This window comes from Lepidothrix coronata, unplaced genomic scaffold (genome assembly GCF_001604755.1).
Source record: "Lepidothrix coronata isolate B3197 unplaced genomic scaffold, Lepidothrix_coronata-1.0 Scaffold236, whole genome shotgun sequence".
NCBI lineage: Eukaryota > Metazoa > Chordata > Aves > Passeriformes > Pipridae > Lepidothrix > Lepidothrix coronata.
The window spans coordinates 175,313-194,113 of record NW_016690416.1 but is presented as its reverse complement, the minus strand read 5'-3'; the positions used below and the strand labels follow the sequence as shown (position 1 = coordinate 194,113).

Genomic DNA, 18,801 nt, shown 5'->3' with positions numbered 1-18,801 from the left:
AAATTCAAAGCTGTGATCGCACTTGCCTCTTCTTACAGACCATTTTTCCTGAATGAACATTTATCCTTCAGCCCCCTCCTGAGGTCACAGCTTCTCCAACAGCACGAACTGCACTCCAGTATTACTAAGGAAACAAAGGGGTGAGAGGGGGAAAAACAGATGAATGTGTTTATTGAACTATGAAAAAAAGGCCCAAACTAAACCCAGCCCTTGAGTAACAAGGTTGGTTTTGTCTTGTACAGGAGGAAATTCTTTACCTTTAAGACTCAGGCTGAATTTTTAAATTGTCAAAGACTTTGTCCCAGGCTCTTAACCTACAACTGCTTTATGAAAATGCCTTTCAGTATTTCAGTTGACTACTACAAAAACAAAAACTCCCCTCTCATGGAACATGGATTGGCAGCTCTCAGCAGTTTTTTCTCTATTTCCAGATGGATTTTGACAGTAAGCAGACTAAGATACAGGCAGGTAAAATGTCCCAGCTTTCAGCAGAGGGGTGTCCCCTCACCACCTTTTCCCCAGGGCAGAATTTGTTCTGTTACCACCCAGACACGTGGGAAGAAGGAGGTAAGGCTCTGTCTTCCCTCTCTCCCATGTATCCAGTATCTTTCCAAGGTATTATCAGACCTAAACCAGGTAACACTGCCCAAGCACTTGGGATACTGAGTGTGTATGGAAGCATCAGCAGCTGGACACAATCATACATGAGCAGGAGGTGACAGTCACAGACACTGGTTACCTTGGAGAAACATCCCTCTCCAGAGGCAGCTCAGTCACAGACGAGCAGGGGCTGTGGCAGCAGCCAGCCCTGATCCCCAGGGAGGCCATGAGCAAGAGGGAACAAAGCACAGGGTGGGAAGAGGCAGAAGAAAGGGGCAGGAAGAGGGTAAAGGAGGAAAAAACCCTGGCAAATCTATACACTTCAAATCTGTCTCATTTTTCCTTTCAAAAACAAAGTTACTTGTTTTCCTGTGTAGGAGTGTGATTTGGTCTCTTGATTTAATGGCCCCTTAGTTCAGGACAGGCCTCCACCAGTGCAGGGTGCTCACTTCCAGCTGATGTGGCCAAATGTCTAAAGCAAAACACAGCAGGGAAAACCCAAAACCCACTCCCCTCTGTCCACCAGGATTCTCTTGGCTCTGGCCAAGTTCTGAGAAAGAAGAAGGAGAAAGTCTTTAAAGTGGTTCACAGAAAAGTAATTTCATTCTCAAATCTAAACCCCAGTGTCAGCCCTGGGTGTAACATTCCTGCTTGAACACTGAACTACCACAATCTGGGATTCTCAACTACCATTGTGCATTTCTTGGAATTCATCAGTCTTTGTCATGACAGAGGAAACATCACAACTGATCTCCAAAACAAGGACAAACCCTAATCATGCTCCTTTCTCTGCAGCCACTGTCCTCACAGGCTGAAGTGAAGGAAGCCTTGCTCAGGTGAACTAATGGATCAGCTACCAATAAATCAAACACCAGTTATTGACATTTGAAGTTTTCTTTCTCCTCTTGAATCTTCCCAACACACTTTTAGCTGGTTAGTACTCCAGCAGGGTAACCAGTTTTTGCTCGCAACATGGTTTTCTCAATGGAATCTTCACACAAACCCTCACAGCATCATTTGGGGAAAGCACAAGAACTGGAGTGACTCCAACATTGTCCATGGACTTTACTAACAAGCACTTGGATTTGTGTACAGAAACTGAAGCAAGGAAGGGGCTCAGAGCAGATGAGTCACGCCAATTAAAGCAACAAGGAAACAGAAAATAGGGCAAAGACATTCCTCTTGAAGGAATGGTGTCAATGAAAGCACAGTTCCATCTACACAAACACAGGGAATGGCAAGCCACAGGAATGGAACGTGAACTGCTCTCCACAGCAAAGGATTGGTTTTCAACAGCAATCAAAGCAAAAGCTCCCAATATACTAAAAAAAGCCACTTCAGATGCACTTATTTTTAGCATGTACTTCTTCCTGCAAGAGATCAAACTGCAGCAGACTGAGCTCCCCAGCAGCCATTTGGAACCCAACCTATGACACGAGGCTGAGATTCTGCTGAAGGAAAAGCAACCCCTTGAGCCTTTCTGAAAGGGGATGAAGGAACACTGTGAGATGCAGCACCTTTTTTGCAAGGTAAAGAATTAAGTGGGCCTTCAGCTTTTCAGAAAAGCAAGAAAGCCCCAAAAAGCATGTCTAAGACCAGGCCTCCAGGTGGGTTGGAAATCTGCAAAATTTCAGTGCATTCCCTTAGAAACAAGCAGTAGAAAACAAATCTCCATATTATTACAGAATCTACATTGTGCCCAAAAAATTTAAAGTCTCAAACAATATGAATATTAAGAGTCCTCCATAAAGGCAACAGCCCAGTGTGTCTTTTCAACATGCCCAAGAAGTTTGAAGCACAAGCTTTAAGAAGGCAAAAAATTTGAATTTCTGTTTTGAACAAAATTATCAAATTGGGATTCTAATTCTGAAACAAGTTAGTAGAAAGGAAATATTTGAACAGAAGTTAACATAAACCACATACCACTATTTTTCAGAATAGAAGCTTGGGCAATACACGTAGTACTAAACTTCACGTTGTTTCCTTTAATATTTAGAAAACTGGTTTTATTCTTAAGTTTTTCAGAAAAATGATTTTAAGTATTAGCACCTACATTGTAAATGACTCAAACTTAGATTTACACTTGAAAATAAGCCACACAATCAATTAAGTGATCCTATATTCTTCCATTTTTGAGTATTTCAGTAGAGCACCAAGAGGGAAAGAGCAACATGTGAGTAACCAGTGAGCTGTTCTCAGCTGCAAGACACAGGCCCAGGATTCAAAAGGTCAGAGTTTTCCAGCACACTCCAGATCACCTCAGTTTTAGTTACTTAAGGTGGAAATTTCTATGCAAGTTTATAAAACCCATCCAGCTACATGTTAGTTTATTAAACCACAGTTGACCTGAGATGCAATTAGGATTTTGACATTTTTCCATACTTAGTTCACAAGTTTATTATGAAAAACACTGCAGCTCTGTCCTGCAGTAACAATTGTTTTACAGAAAAAAACAGTTCTGTTCAAAGTAATTCACTATCCTTGGACAATTACAAGGGACAATATGGTAGGGCAGAGTGGAAAAGGGAACTGAGTGCAGACAAAAAAAAAAAAAATCAATACAATTAAATTAAACAGTATTCCCTGAAAATAAAACAAACAAACAGTTTCAGAACAAATATGAGGCCTTGGTACTTATTTTAAAAATGTTCTTTAAGCTTCAATGATTGTTTGCTGCTACCCTTATCTACAGTCATGCTGAATAAAGCTATAGCTAAATGGAAAGTTAAATGTATTCACGAGGTGTTAATGTCTACATCTTATTATTTGCAGTCTCTCAGAGAAAGCAAAAGTAACTACAAATAGCGCTATGCCAGAAACTGGTTTCTTGACCAACAATGTTGCTTCAGCATGCAATGAACTGGTTCATTCTAAAGTGGTCACAGTTGTTGACGACAAGAGGCTTTGTATTTGAATATGGCACGTCTTTTGGTCCATGTGAAAACAAAGTTTGAATGTTAAATATTTTCTGACACTTTGGAGTTACTGTTGCTCTTCCCATTTTCTTTAGGTCAACATATGGTTCATGGCAATACTGTACAGGTCTAAAATCTCTTTACAGGAAGTAGTCTGGGGTGCGGCGGGTCACATGCGGTTCCCCTCTGCGCGGCGCCGGGTCGAACTGCAAACTGAGAGCACACAGCAAGCAGTGAGGACACGGGGGCTCAGCTTCCACTCAGGTACCTTCCATCCCCGAGTTACAGCAGCAGTGGTTTACCCCAGGTAAGTCTTTCCAAGTTTTACCACCCAACTGAAGTCCTGTAGACCAAGCGTTCAACCTCTTCTATCAGTATGTACTTATAATCCCCACATTTAAAACTCCTCTTACTAAAAGGTCTGGAGAGATATTAATTTTAGCTTTAAGACTCACACTGGTTAAACATTAACATACATTTAGAAAGTTAAAGTCTCCAGTAATTGTCAAAGAGGTCAGTTTACACTAAGCTTTTTCCCCATTTACTAGTGAAGTTGTTGCTGTGGTAGTTAATTAGAAACCTCACTTAAAAAGCTGACATCCCAACATCTGAAGAATTCAAAGACTCCAAAAGTCTCTTGGCCTAGACCTACAGGAGGGCATTACCTCAGATGTGACAGACTACTCCTACTCTCAAATCACGTACCTCTGTAGTAATTCATTAAACTTCAATTAGTTATACAAAACAAAAACGAGGAGTCTCACTTTAATCTGACAGAGAAGATCTCAACAATTGTCCCAGATATTTGACTCCAAGACTTTAAATGTGACTAACCCAACAATACCACACTCACTCCACCTCCAAAAAGCATAGAGGAAAAAAAACCCCATACCTTAACACAATAATTAAATAACTTGCTACAACAACTATCTTAAAACCACAGGCAATATAATTCTCGTTTTTAAACATACTTACAAGGAGTATTTTAGAGTATCATCAAGTTCCATAATTGCAGCCTGGTTGCCACAACGGTAACAATAGTTTGGAGCACTGAAAATTGTTACTACATTCCGATCATGGCACCAGTTATACCCCTGGAGAGGGAGAAAAAAGAATTATGACAGTCAGGTTCACTTGTTGTACCCCATGTAACCACCTGACTACTCATCGAATTTTTAATGTGCAAAGCCCTAAGTGGCACTTGTGGCACCCCATTTTAAATAAGGGTAAGGCCATGTCTTTATTTCACTTCTGGAGAGAAAAAGGAATTTTGGCCTTCACAGGTTGCTTCTTACTAGTAGATGTGAGTTAAACATTAAAAAAAAACAACCAAAACAAAGCAGCAAGAATTTGCCATTGCATTAGTGTTAGAAAGTTAAAACAGCAATTCTGAAGCACACAATCTACTCTGAACCTTCAGCTGTGATCACCAAAACCAGAATCCAGACATACATTTAAGCATCTGAACTGCCAGAGATAACTACAGACTGACAACAAAAGCACACATGTAGGATAAAAAGAAAAAAACCATCTTTTTTCAAGGAACACATATTTAAGAACCTTTTTATCTACACAGAAAGCAATGCCACATCTAGTACTGAAGCCTGGTTTGGGACATTACTGTAAGTTTTCAGAAGAAAAGGCCAAAATAAAGGTTATCCCACTGTCAAACTGAGAAGCTCTTTCAGTAGCACATCAATACTGTCAAGGTCAAGTTTCTGGAAGACTCTCAGCTGGACCATCAGTTGTGACAGCAGCACGTGCACACTTCTGGCACACAGAGAATTAATGGACCAGGCACAGAATTCAAGGTTGGAACACACAGGATGTCCTGCTCACCTCCATTACCAACTGATGAGCTCTTGAAACCAACGTAAGGCCATTGGCATGGTTAAAGGTTTCTGAAATATCCTGTCCAAATGTATAACCTGCACCTCGAGGAGAAATCCCCCAGCCACCACGATCATCTGGATCTGACCATAGCAAGTCACACATTGGACCCTGTAAGAGATGCAGAAGATGTTTCAGAGGTGAAGTACAAAATACCAAAAAAAACCCACAAAGAACTTGCACACACTCCCCTCCCACACAACTTGTTGCAGCAACATTTTGAGACTTAATATGTTTCTTTCTTTAGGCAGGTGTCCCTCACCTTTCCTTCAAAAACCCAGAACAGGAAGACAGGCACTTTCTTATTGCTAAGCTGATCTGAATTTCATTTTCAGCCTGTGAACCCAACCACCCAATACATGCTGAATCATGAAACTCATTGGTTTAGAAAATGATTTTTCAGTACCTCGTGGGGAACTTCCTGCAAGCGATCGAGTGCTCTGATGTGATCCAGTGTATCTATCGATGGAGAGAGGCCACCATGTAGACAGAAAATCTGCAAGAATTCAGACATATGAAGTTTACTTATTTAATGAGTGCAATTATAATGGTTTAGAATAAATGATTAGGAGAAAATCTGCACAAGATTCCTTTACAACTGAGAGCTGACAGAATGCAGCGTTAGGAGCTCCCTTTACAACCAACAACATTTAACTCTGTCAAATGTCAACATACCTGGCCATCCACCAAGGCAGTTAGAGGCAGGTAATCAAAAAGGTCTGTGAAGTATTTCCAAACATTTGCATTTCCGTATTTTCTTAAACATTCATCATAGAACCCATATACTTGTGTGATTTGCCTGCTTTCGTGGTTCCCTCGGAGAATTGTGATACGTTCACGGTAACGGACCTAAACACAACAGTGCACGGGAGAGGCATCAAAACACGTGTGTCTTCCCAAAACCACCATTTGCACCCCTTAATCCCCATCAATAAAGCAATTAAAACCAACCCCTTCTTAAGATTAGGGTTCACCTATAGCCTTTGAGAAAAAAAGGAATAATTTTTAACTGCAAAATATTTCTGGGATAAATTACAAATTATATTTACTATTACTAGTGGACTTCAGTACAACTGTGCATTAAGCTGATCTCTCTAAGCAAATTCTTAAAGACTGCTACTTAGGCAAGTAAAAAGTACTCATTTTAGATAAAGCTCAGGCTTGCATTGAACATTAATTTATTTTAAGGAGTAACTTAGAAAACTAAAGACAGCCAACATGTCAGTTTGTGTACCTCTAATACCAGCGTAGTGAAAATCGTAATAGATATTTAAGTGTAGTCAGCAGAGTAATTACATATGTTTATACAGAACTGTGCAGCTGAGAAGAAAAGTTACCTTAAGAGCTACAAGCAATGTGACTGTTTCCACTGAATAATAGCCTCTGTCAACATAGTCCCCCATAAACAAATAGTTTGTGTCTGGTGATTTGCCTCCAATTCTGAAAAGTTCCATGAGGTCGTGAAATTGTCCGTGGACATCTCCACAGACTGTGACTGGACATCGCACTTCTTGTACATTAGATTCTTTTGTCAAAATTTCTTTAGCCTACAAAACAAAAACACAGTCATTGTGAGTTTGTCTATGAACAGTCGTTTTATTCAAAGCACACTCTACCACTTCCTGCTCTCTACTACCTGCTCTCTTTAGGAACTCTTGTCCCTTCCTTGTCTGAGGCATTTGAGATAAGAGTTTCCCTTTACTTAAAATAATATTTTGCTTTATGCAGCCCTGTATTAGCAACAGAAATTTGGTTTGGTGGGGGTTTTCTCTCCTTGATAATGATATTTCAGAGGTAATTTCCAACTTCAGTGAAACTTCAAACTGTCTACAAAACCTTAAAAAAATGATCATCGCTGCTGGAACTTAAAAAGGTTTGTAAGTGTTTGGAAAAATTAAATCTAAAAATCCTGCCAATGTCCTCCAAAAGCCCAAACTTAAGACACAGCTAAAACACTACCAACATCTTAACATCCATCTGCACAGACACCAACTCACCCACAAAGGCAGTGAGTCCTACATGAAGCAGAATGAGAACATAAGCCCTCACTGGTACCAGCAATTACAGAGCAGGTAATTACCTGCACAAGCTCTCTCAACAAGTTTTGTGTTTAAACACAGACTAATAACATCAAGTTGTGTCCTTATAAACCAAAACTGGGAAACATCTTTGTCATCACCATTTTTTCCCCACAGAATTTTGTACATAAAACTTGCACACAAAGGCAATTTGTATGAAGCAGCACAGGCTAAATATAGCATCAGAAAGGTAATTTTAAAATAGCCAAAGACAGTTGTTACAGTTTGTTCTCAGAACAGTCACCAGACACATGCCACAATAATTTTCTAAATCAAGAAGGTATTAGAAATATAAATAGTAACAAGTTTACAAGTTACCATCTACAAAGATTTCCCTGCTTTTCAACCGTCAGTGCTCCTATTCAGAATGCAAAAAACTGTATTCTGTTCTATAACTCAAGGTACCTACAAGGTATCACAAGACAGTGGCTGACTCTCCCACCCAAAAGCGGTCTCTCTGTCCCCTCACATCATCCTGGCTGACCACCATGGTCACCACTTCAAACAGCAGCACCACACAGTTTAATGATGGAGGTTCAGGAGATGGAACATGAAATGTTTTACTGAACACTGCAAAGAAATGGAAGAATGCAGCGTGGTTCAGCACCCTGCACAGCACAGAGCTTGAGATGCCCCAGCACCAGCCCAGGCTGGAACCACTCTGCAGACGCATTTACAGACATATTTACAACAGAAGTCAACCCCCCATGACAGTTTCCACTCGTGCTGTGCCTCCTACTAAAGATAGGTCATTGCTGGCTTGTGGTAGATGCTAAAAGTGTAGATTTATTTTAAGATAGCCTGACTTAAGTTCATTTTAATGCAGTGACACTCACCGGATGTTTTGAAGGTGTTTTAACAGCTTTAGCCTCTTCTAATGCGCTCTTACATTCAGAGGCTTTAGCCAGCTTAATTCTCCTTTTGACAGAGAATCTTACAGATGCTTATAGCACCCCAATAAAAAACCCTACTCTTTAATTAGACTGCTTCTACCACTGTATTTTCTTAACACACTTGAAGCACTGCACAAAGAATGCAGCATTCATTTTTCATCAAAGGTATGCAGCGTTTGTGCTGACTGAGATGAGAATGGCAGAACTTCTCAGCCATGGAGTTGTTGCTTCCTTGGTTTCTGAAATATTAAATCACTCAGATACTCACGTGACCAAACACGTAGATAACTCAGACAGCTACTCTGATGGAAAAAGACTGTTCCAGGTCAACTTGCAGAACAGCAATCTCTATTTAAATCCTGCAGTGGAGGAATGCTGGTGCAGGGATTCCAACATCTCCATGTTCTAAAACCAGTTTCATGCAATACTGTGTTACTAACTGCTTAGTTCATTTACAGCCTTATGTCCCACAACATTAGAAGTGGCACATATTAAAGTGATTAAGCACTCCAGAAAAGAGGTTTGGCAGAGCTGAACATGGGAAAAGTAACATCCTGAAAACAAGCCACCAACAAGCGGTCCATCAACCAAACCCCAAATTTCCACATTCATTCCTATGGAAGGAACACAGGTTGGTAAGAGAACAGCACATGTAAAACTCCAGTTTCACAAAGGGAAGAGCTCACTAACAACACCACTGCACTCTCTGTGCCCCTGACCTTGTACTGGATCACACACCACCCTGTGCAACCTCACCTAGTTCCACTCCCTCTTTATTGATCCTTTTACCAGATCCATGATGATGCCACTTACTCAGCCACATCATACAACTCCCTCCCTGCCCATCCTCTCCTCCAACAAATGGACTTCCCACCAGCAGCTCTCCTGCACTTCCTCATGGAAAGGAAGCAGCAGAGCAATCTTCAGCATCCTTCAGCACAAGGCAAAAAACAACTGATCCAACCATCTCACAAAGGTGAACTAAGAAAGAGAAAGAAGCACACCCACAACCCCTTGAACTTCAAAAACTCAGTGACTTATTGCCACAAAGGATAACAGTGCAACACACTGCAGTATTTTGACATCAACATTTTGAAATGTCCAGGTTTCATTGCCTATCACCAGGATAAACAACTATACAATTCTGAAACAGATTTTTCTTGGACACTTATTCTTTTGTATTTCAGCCTTTTTTCAGTTCTTAACAATTCTTAGCATTATTTCTGTACACCTTCAACCCTTGTAAGTACCCCACACCACAATAGTTTGACTTGTGGTGATATTCTACAACTTAGAGATTAATTAACTTAAGCAAAAACTTGTTACCAACAATCTACTACATTACAGTTGTAAGACCCTAAACTCCAAATCAGTCCAACTATTTTTTCAGCATTACACTCTCAGATTTCAAAATCAAGAGCAAACAGATACAGACTAAGATGAAAAGAAAATGCTGATTTTACATCCAAGCATCAATAAAGTCTAATGCAAAAAACCATGTAGCTGTGCAACACAGTTGCACAAGAAGAGCATAAGAACCAAGTGCAATGGTGTCACAACACTACTGCTGAGGTGGGAAGTCACGTATTTTACTTAGAACAATCTCAAAGTTCACACAATAAGCACATATCAAATACACTTCAGCTTAGTCACAGCAACTGGAGTTCATTCTGACTTGATACTGGCTTGCTCAGCCATTTTGCTGACATTGTAAAAAGACAACTTGTATGATCCCAAAGCATAACAGGAATAAAACCAATATTGGTTTAAACACACAAGAAAACAGCGCATTTTCACTTTATTGTAAAGCAAGTAGCACTGCATAAAAATACCAAAAACCTAGTGTTTTAGAATTAAACTGTTCCTGGCCTGCTGCACAGCATCTAAAGGGCCAGTGGAACAGTACCACACTGTTTGGGTGCCTCTGTTTACAAAGCACATCTATGCAAAGCACTGTTCTTAAAACACAAAGATCAGCTTCATTGTTTTAAGACAATGCAAGATCCAAGTGAATGAACAGCCATGGATGAGAATTTAAAAAAATGCATGACTAGTAAAGTTATTACAGTATGATTTTCAGACCCTCACAACATATTTCATGACATGCAGGGGTTGTGTGTATGCAGACATCTCTCTTATTTCCCCTGTTCCCTATATATAATTTTATCCTCTATGCCACAAATTAAGGCTCAGAGTTGTAATGCCACAAAAGCCATAATCCATCCTTTTCTTTCTTTCTCAGCTCTCGCTACACTGAGGATAAGCAAGTTTCCCTCTTGAGCAGAGTACCTCAACCTTGTCTCAGAGAATTAATTTCAAGTGATCCATTTCTGCAAAATCCTCTGAATTAATCTGCAACCAAATTCCTCTGTGTTTCCAGAACATACCAGATATTTCTTATTACTCCAGCCCCTTCTTAAGTCCCTACATTGTAGCAGGAGCTCTGACAACTCAGCCCAATTACCTACCCTGAAAAACTCTGGGGCACATAAAAGAAAAATAACAAGACCTAAATCAAACAGTGAACACCAGCGTGTCTGTGTAGAATTCTAAATCAATGCTTGAAGCAGCACTACGAAGCACTTACCAAAGATCACCACTAACTCAGTAAAGGAAATACAACCATTCTTTTAATTAGACAACACAGCTCCAAAGCCATGGCTGCAGATGGTGAAGTGTCACTCCTGGCAGACCAGAATTCACACCTGCAGCCCACCACGTTGTCTAGTAAAGTGTGTGATGAGAGGCATCCACAGTAACCCAGAGAAATAGTTATTGGGAGTTACCACAAAGACGTTTTGATGAGATCGAAGCCTTCGACCACACCCATGATTTCCTGTGGCCAAGGTGCACAGGATGTGACTAAAGGCACAGTGATCAGCTAATTGGGATGAATACTGGTCTTAGCTGGCCAAACATCATGACCTGGAAGAGATTCCAGTCCCAAGCAAAGTCATCCATTACAGTCAGCAACTTCTTCTGCAGAGTCCACGCTTTTCAATTTAAAGGTTTCCCCCCATCACCCCTTTACTTGAGGAGGAAAGAGAACGTGTTCCAACCAAAAGTGGACTCATTTTTAAAATAAAAGTTATTTTCATTCACTGTCTGACATTTTAAACAAAACTAGGTAAATGAAGCCTCCAATATCACCCTTCTGTGAAGAAGTCATGGCAGCAGCCAGACTACACACGACACAAATGGGGAACTGATTTCTGCTGAACTTGGCAATCCACTAAGGAGTTCAATGTGAATGTATAAGTAGGAACAAAATTAAAATACAAAGCTCCCTGCTGACATTTAATTATTTAGTATTCCAAAGTAAGTAAAACCAGGATTTCCATCCACAGAGAAGTCACAGCAGCAAAATACTCTTTTGCCAGGACTGAAACAGAAGATGACAGATCTGCTTTCTCTCCGGTTCTGACGAGCATCTAAACATTCAGTTCTCATCTCTTCTGTTTGGTTCAAAGACAGCCCAGTTTAAATACAAGATGTTAGCCAGCCAGAAGAGCAATCCCAGTGCCAGTACTGCAGCTAAGATTGAGACAACCACCTTCCTTTATCTCCTGTCAATTCTAGAAGGTCTACAAGAAAGCATGCAAGCACTGAACTTCTGCCAAATAACCCTGTATGCCTCTGTATTACGAAGTAATGACTGACACCACTTATAGCCCTGATAGTCCCCCTCAACACTTCCATTTGGAAAAATCGGTAGCAGTCTTACAAACTCTGTGTAACTGATGGAATATTCTTTCCCTCAGATGCAGATACAGGAGAAGGAAAGGGGAACTGCTATTTAACAATCAGTAGTTGAAGGAAGGAGCTTCTCTGAAAAAATTCAATGTCCTTATTTTGCTTCATATAAAAGATCTTAGCGTGTTTAATTTTAAATTTTAAAAAAAGTCTAGAAAAGCTTTTTCAAAACATAGGGGGCCACATAGCTTGGGAAATCCAGATGCCTTCCTCCCCTCATGGGACTTCCAAGAAACACAGCCAGGGCAGTAATGCAGAAGCTGACCACTTACACTGTTTTCAGTCCCATCTGTAGAACAAGCTGTATTCATTTTGAATCATTCCAGTTGTAAAAAAAGAAACAGGCTAAAGCCATTCCCAAACTAGTTGTGCCTGATATCCACAAGTCCAGCTTCATGCAATGAATTCCAAAGGTTTTCAACCCTTTTGCTCCAACAACTCCAACCACAGCTTGGCACAGTGATGGTGGAGGTGCAGTCAGAACACCAGATGGAAGATGGGGCAGGCACGTGTGTCAAAACCCAAGACAGGTACTTCAGAGCTAACCAGCACTGGAAGGCATTTTCAAATAGGAACTTGCTCTGACTTAGGAGTGCTTACTTCTGTTAGCTTAAGCTATCCCCAAAACAACCCAAATATCTCTCACTCCTATTTGATCACAACTAATGCTGTAATTAAAAACCAAAAAGCCAAAACCAAAACACCTCACCACCAGCACAATTCAATTTTTATAGAATTTACTAGAACTGAAAAAAAGCAGAAAGCTGCTGATGCTACAATCACCGGCACACACAAGACTAAATTCTCACATGCACATCAAGGTGTTGTGAGTATAATCAGGACTAGGTGAGAAGACTGGAAGGCTGACACTTCAAATGCCTTCTGTTTAAAGAATTTCCATTTTATATTATCAACCACCACAAAACAAAAAAAATCAACAACAAACCAGAACACTGGGAGTAAAAGGATTGACTTTTTTGGTGAAAATGTTCTGGAATAATGGAAACCAGAGTTATTAAAATGTTACAAGAGGCTCTGTACACCACACTTGTAACTCTTCAGAGATGGAAGGTGTAACTACATAACCCCCATCAATGACTTGGCCCCTGGGGATGTTTCACAAAGCAGCAGTGAAGGAGCTCTAAACCAACCTCTGGTCTCCCAGAGCCCCCTGAACAGCTCCAGAGGGGCCCTCCTGCCACTGGCAGCAGGTGAAGGGTTCCCTCAGTAGAGAATCCAGAAGCCAGTGCAGGAGCAAGGCAGAAGTGCAGTGCTGTACTTTCCTCTTGTGCCAGGGCCAGGGTGGAGGGACACACGCCTTGCCCACTGCACAGCCCACCACACAGACACTCTCACTACCAGGGAATTCTGCTAGGGCAGGTTTGTTGGTTGATCTACAGCAAGTTCAGACAGGAACAATAATTTTCACAATCATCTTAGTCTGAAGAACAGTTATACGTGATGGATATGGGAAGCTAGCTAATGGAAAAGCCCTTGCAAATGCAGCTGGAGACAGTTTGAAACATTCACTTCTGGTCAAAAATAATCAGCTAAGAAAGGTGACTCCTGAACAGCAGAGGAGGCAGAAGGGAGCATGTGCCTCTCTCTGAAAAAGAAGTTGGGCAGACAACTCAGCTTAAAACACAAGAGTGAGATCCACAAAACATGCCAGTCCTATGCGCTGGAGGAACTGAACTTTGATTGCAGAGACTTTTCTTGACCCAAAAGAAAGCTTCACCAGTAACATACTTGCCCTCTCAGAACTAAGGCACTCAACACAAGCTACACGAGTTGGAACAGCTCATACAGCTGCAGTAGGTACAAGCCTGTTTGGTTAGAGAAAATCTAACTTGGAATATCAGGTGTTAAACAAATTCAAAATTCTGCAACAGGAAAAAAAAAATCAGAAAAATACACCATGAACAAGGTACATACCAGAGAACAGTATGGCCCAGAAACGTATTTATTCTATGAAAATTAGCACTGATCAAAAAGCATATGTAACCAAGATCATTGTTACAGATCAAAAACTGCAGGAGACAAAGCCTGAATCAAGGTTTCTTGAATGCCTTTCCCAGTATCAGTCCTTTGTTTAGTTTAAAAATATTTTGGCTAGCAGCACTGCCCATTCAGAAGCATTTCACCAGTAATTCAAGAGCCCTGAACACTTTACACAGCTATATGACCAAACTGTCCTCTCTCTCTAAAAACCTGATGCTGTGCTCAAACCCAGTTAATCACAAACTAGCGTTTCCAGGGGAGAGACTGACACCTCTGCCTCCACCTGCACTAGATCCCTTCTGCAATAACCAAAGGAAACTATCCACAAATTCAACTCATTCCTTTGTGCATTTTTAGACTGTCATCCCACCTTCCTGAGCAATGCACCACACCCCCAACCTCCTGTCATAAAGGCCATCTATACACCAGTGAGGAGGCAACACCATTTCCCTCTACCCTCACAATGTATGGAAAAGAAATTCCAAACCAGCATCCTTTCATTCAAAATGGCCAGTGGAAAAACCCTCACCTGGCAATAAAGGACTTCCTTTCTCCTCTGTCAATAAACAACTCAGTGTTAACAGGACAAACACTGCTGACATGTAACAGTGAACTATACTGGGTATATTTTGACTACTTTTTCAGAACTTACACTGAAATGCTGAAGCAAAGCACACACAGTCGGTCACTCAACTGATGCAACATTAAACACACAGCATGTATTAAGCCCAGAATAATTTAGCTGCCACTCAGAGGTTGATATTATTTCAAATCATCGGTGAATGTATTATGTATTATTCATGGTTACAAATTACTCCCAGATTTCAAAGACATTTCTGCCCAGTTCCCACCACCACCATCACCCAGGTAACCATGGCTGATGTAAGATGCACCAAGACAGTAACTGGGATGCACAAAAGGCCACACTTAATTATCATGCTCATAAAATGCTGTTATGTTCTTCAGGTATCAATACTGAAATACAAGAGAGCCCTTAGGCTTGTTCTCATTACACAGGCACCACACTGCACACATGAAGCCCCAGCAGATCAAGAAATACTAGTCAGGGAGATCATCCCATCCACATGTTATAGGGGAAAAGCTCTCACAAAGATAATTTTTATTTGTTTATTTTAACTAGCCCTAGCTACAATGAAATGTGGTGAAGAACAACAGTTCATACCCAGTAGGGTCTTTACTGTCCTTTGGAACACAAGCTATATTTGGCATTGCCCTTAAGACATTAAGCTATTTGTGGAAAAACCACCTTTTGGTGTGATTACATCCATGAAACTACTTAAATAGTCCAAACGAAGCACAACTCAGTGAGGGTTCTGACAGTCAGTGCTGGAGACATGGAAACACTTTCAAGCAGGTGCTGTCCCTCAGCAGGAAGGTGCAGAACTCGGTTCATGCCCTGCTTCCACAATCACAGCTTCCCACTTGAGGGGCAGAGACAACCTGATGGAAAACTCAGACATCAAGGGCCTGCTTCCAATTCCCTGCAACCATGTAGAAACTAAACTACTCTGAGCAGAGAATCCCAGTAAATCCATCTGTAGTTACCAGCAACAAATCACCTTTCTGTAACATCCCCAGGCTGTGGCTGTTCTCTGCACATTGTTGAGCCCACACCTGGCACACGCAGGGAATTCCATCCCGCTATCCAGAGAACAGCCACCTTTGGTCTGGAGCTGCTCACAGACACCCGACTTGAGACAACCTGAAGGTTGCTACTAAATGACATTTTTCAGGTAGATTTCTCTCAAACATTCTCCTGGTCTCTCATGTCAACACCCAGCAGGTGGACACACAACTTTCTTTTCTCCTTTACCATTAGCTTGGTGATGAGCATTACACATTTATCCACAAATAAAGCTCATTTCCATTCTTCACTGGGAAAAAATGAAAACATCATCTTGTGCAACAATGATGACTGGGACTACTGTATCCTCTGTAAGGAATTTCTAGTGGCATGCCTGCTCCTCACTGAACCAAAACCCCCATGAACTGAAGGCTTCTTGTATATCCCTCATGGTCCTGCAAGTTACCATCCAGCCCCACAAAACACACCCACTCCTGTGGGATTCAGGACTCTGCACCCTTCGGTTTATAGATGATGGCAAGTGACACACTCGCCTCTCAAACAAAGCAATACAAGGAAGAAGCTGGACCACTGTCATTGGAGAAGCACATGGAAACATCCAGGCAGTGACATTGCCACTTGCTCGCAGCACCGTTTAAAATACACAGCCTGGATCAAACGGAAAAAATGTTGAGTTGCTGGAATACAAGTGAACTAAAAGCTGTACTGGAGCAAGAACCCGTCTGGCCAAAAGTTCTTTATTAGGTTCATAGACAGTCCTCTGGAAACAATTTGCTTCAAAAACAACATGGTGTAGTATTTGAAGGCATGATTCCAAATTTAAAATATTCTAACTACTTTCTGTGGCAAGTATGGAGGCTTCTTTAGAACTCAGTACAGTGATAACTCCCCGTATTCCTTAATGTCCAGTTCCCATACAATTCACAAATATTCCATCCTTCAGTCTAGGAATGTAAGAATACACAAAACCCTCAGTTAAAAAAAAAAACACCAAAAAAAAACCCAACTCAGCTATTAAGTTACACCCAGAATTAGAATCCAATTGGAAAATGCATATGGATGCTACCAGAACAAAATTTTTCTTGAATTTCCAAAAGGTAACCAATCTATCCTGGGCTGGCTTTACAACCTTTCTATGCCACAAATGCCTGAATCAACACAGCGCTCTGTAACACCCGAGTTCCAATGTTTCCCATCCATCACCTTAAAAACACATCCAGTTATACAGGATCTCGAACGTTTATTCTGTGAATTCCATGAAATCCAGAACCTCATTCAGAGAAACCAAAGCCCTGATGCCAGTTTATTTTTCAATGAGCTATAAACGTATCGGTGCTTATTCATATCATGAAAAACACAAAAAGAAAAAAAATCAAAGCAGCAGCTCTTTAAGGCGTGTGATTTCCACCCGATCACCGTAAGCTTTTATTTCCATTGTGCCCCCTCTCGCTCCGGGGGGTGATTTACCGTTTCACCCGGGGGGTCTCTCGGGGGTCTCTCCCGAGGATCCATCGCGGCCGCGGCGCCATTTTAGGAGGCGCTGAGCGGGCGGGAGGCGGGGCCGCGGCTCCGGCAGCGCCGAGCGGCCGCCGCGAGCCCGGAGCGGCTCCCGGATCGCTCCCGGCCCCGCTCCCCTCCCGGCCCGGCCCGGCCCCCGCATCGCCCCCGGCCCGCCCGGGCACCCCCCGCCCGGCCGCCCGCCGCCTCCCCCCCCCAGCTCCCCGCCCGGCCCCGCAGCCCCTCACCTTCTCGCAGAGGCTCTTCACCTGCCCCTCGGAGAGCTGCTTGCACTCGTTGAGCTGCTCCACCCACTGGTCGAGCTCCTTGGTGAAGACCTTCTCCTCCATCCCGCTCTCCCCCTCCTCCTCCTCCTCCTCTTCTTCTCCCTCCTCCTCCTCACCGGCTGCTGCTGCCGCACCGCCCCGCGGGCCCCTGCGATCCGCGCTCCCCACAGCGGCGGCGGCGGCGGCCGCGACGCGTCAGGGCGGGCGGGCGGCGGGCGCGGGGCTCAGGGACGGGGCCGGCCCGGGGCGCTCCGGCTGCGGCAGCGCTGCCGCTCCTCGCTCCGCACCGTGTAATGGCCGCCGCTGCTGACGTCACCGCCCGCCCCGCCGCGGGGAGGGGGACGCCGCGGGAGCGCACGGCGCCTGCGCAGCGCCCGGGCGGGGCCGCGCGTGCGCGCTGAGGGGCCGCGCGGGCCGAGGGGTTGGAGCCCGTGAGGGGCTGAGGGGAGGCGGCTGCCGGGGCTGCTCCCATCCCTGAGGCGGGAGCGGCGGTACCGCCGCGACGGGGTCGCTGCCGTGGCCCTGCCTGACCCTCCTGTCCCCGTGTGCCCAGCGCCGGCTCCTCGCGGGGCAGAAGGCGGGACGCGGGTCTCCAATGGCTTTGTGCGGCTCCGCAGTGTTTGTGGTTCTCCCTGTAATTAATGCACATAAATATCTCCAATGAGACGGTCCCAGGCTCTCTTCAGCCACACGACAGGGAGAAATGGCCATTAAGTAAAACACAAGAAGTCCCACCTCAGCATGAGGAAGAACTGCTTAAGGCTGAGGGTGGAACAGCTGCCTAGGGAAGGCGTGGAGTCTCCCCCCTCAGGAGACCTTCCAAACCCACCTGGACACGTCCCCGTGTCACCTGCTCCAGGTGACCCTGCCTGGGCAGGGCGATCTCCAGAGGTGCCCTCCAACCCCAGCAATTCCATGATTCCGTAGTCCTGAGCACCGTTACCCTGTCCTCCAGGGAACAGGGAAGGAGAGGGCGCTTGCTGGTGTTGGTGTTTAAAAATAAAGCTTTTCAGATTTAAATCGTAAGCATAATATCAGCTCGCTTGTACCACCATGTAGTGCTTAGGTTAGAAAGGCTGTGTGGCGTTTCTTTAAAAAAACAATTTATATTGAAAGAGTTCTTGGAAGACCGGGGTTTATTCTGACCTTTTTGGACAGGAGTAATGCACGAAGTGCAGTGTAAGCTTTCAGTAAAGGAGACTAGTGGTGGACCTTTCAGGAACCTTTCAGGAAGGTGGACATTTTTCAGGTCCTTTCAGGAAACTAGTGGTGGACCTCAGC

General features: G+C 43.2%; 1 protein-coding gene across 1 annotated transcript; it reads right to left on the bottom strand.

Moving 5' to 3' along the window:
* On the bottom strand, nt 1-17,711 carry PPP2CA (protein phosphatase 2 catalytic subunit alpha). Its single transcript, XM_017834623.1, has 8 exons — nt 17,482-17,711; nt 6,743-6,952; nt 6,081-6,254; nt 5,812-5,901; nt 5,355-5,516; nt 4,491-4,609; nt 3,660-3,728; nt 1-124 (listed from the first exon to the last, which is right to left on the bottom strand). The coding sequence occupies exons 1-8, from the start codon at nt 17,581-17,583 to the stop codon at nt 85-87; spliced, it is 966 nt and encodes a 321-aa protein (XP_017690112.1). The 5' UTR covers nt 17,584-17,711; the 3' UTR covers nt 1-84.
* Between the last annotated feature and the right edge of the window lie 1,090 nt (nt 17,712-18,801).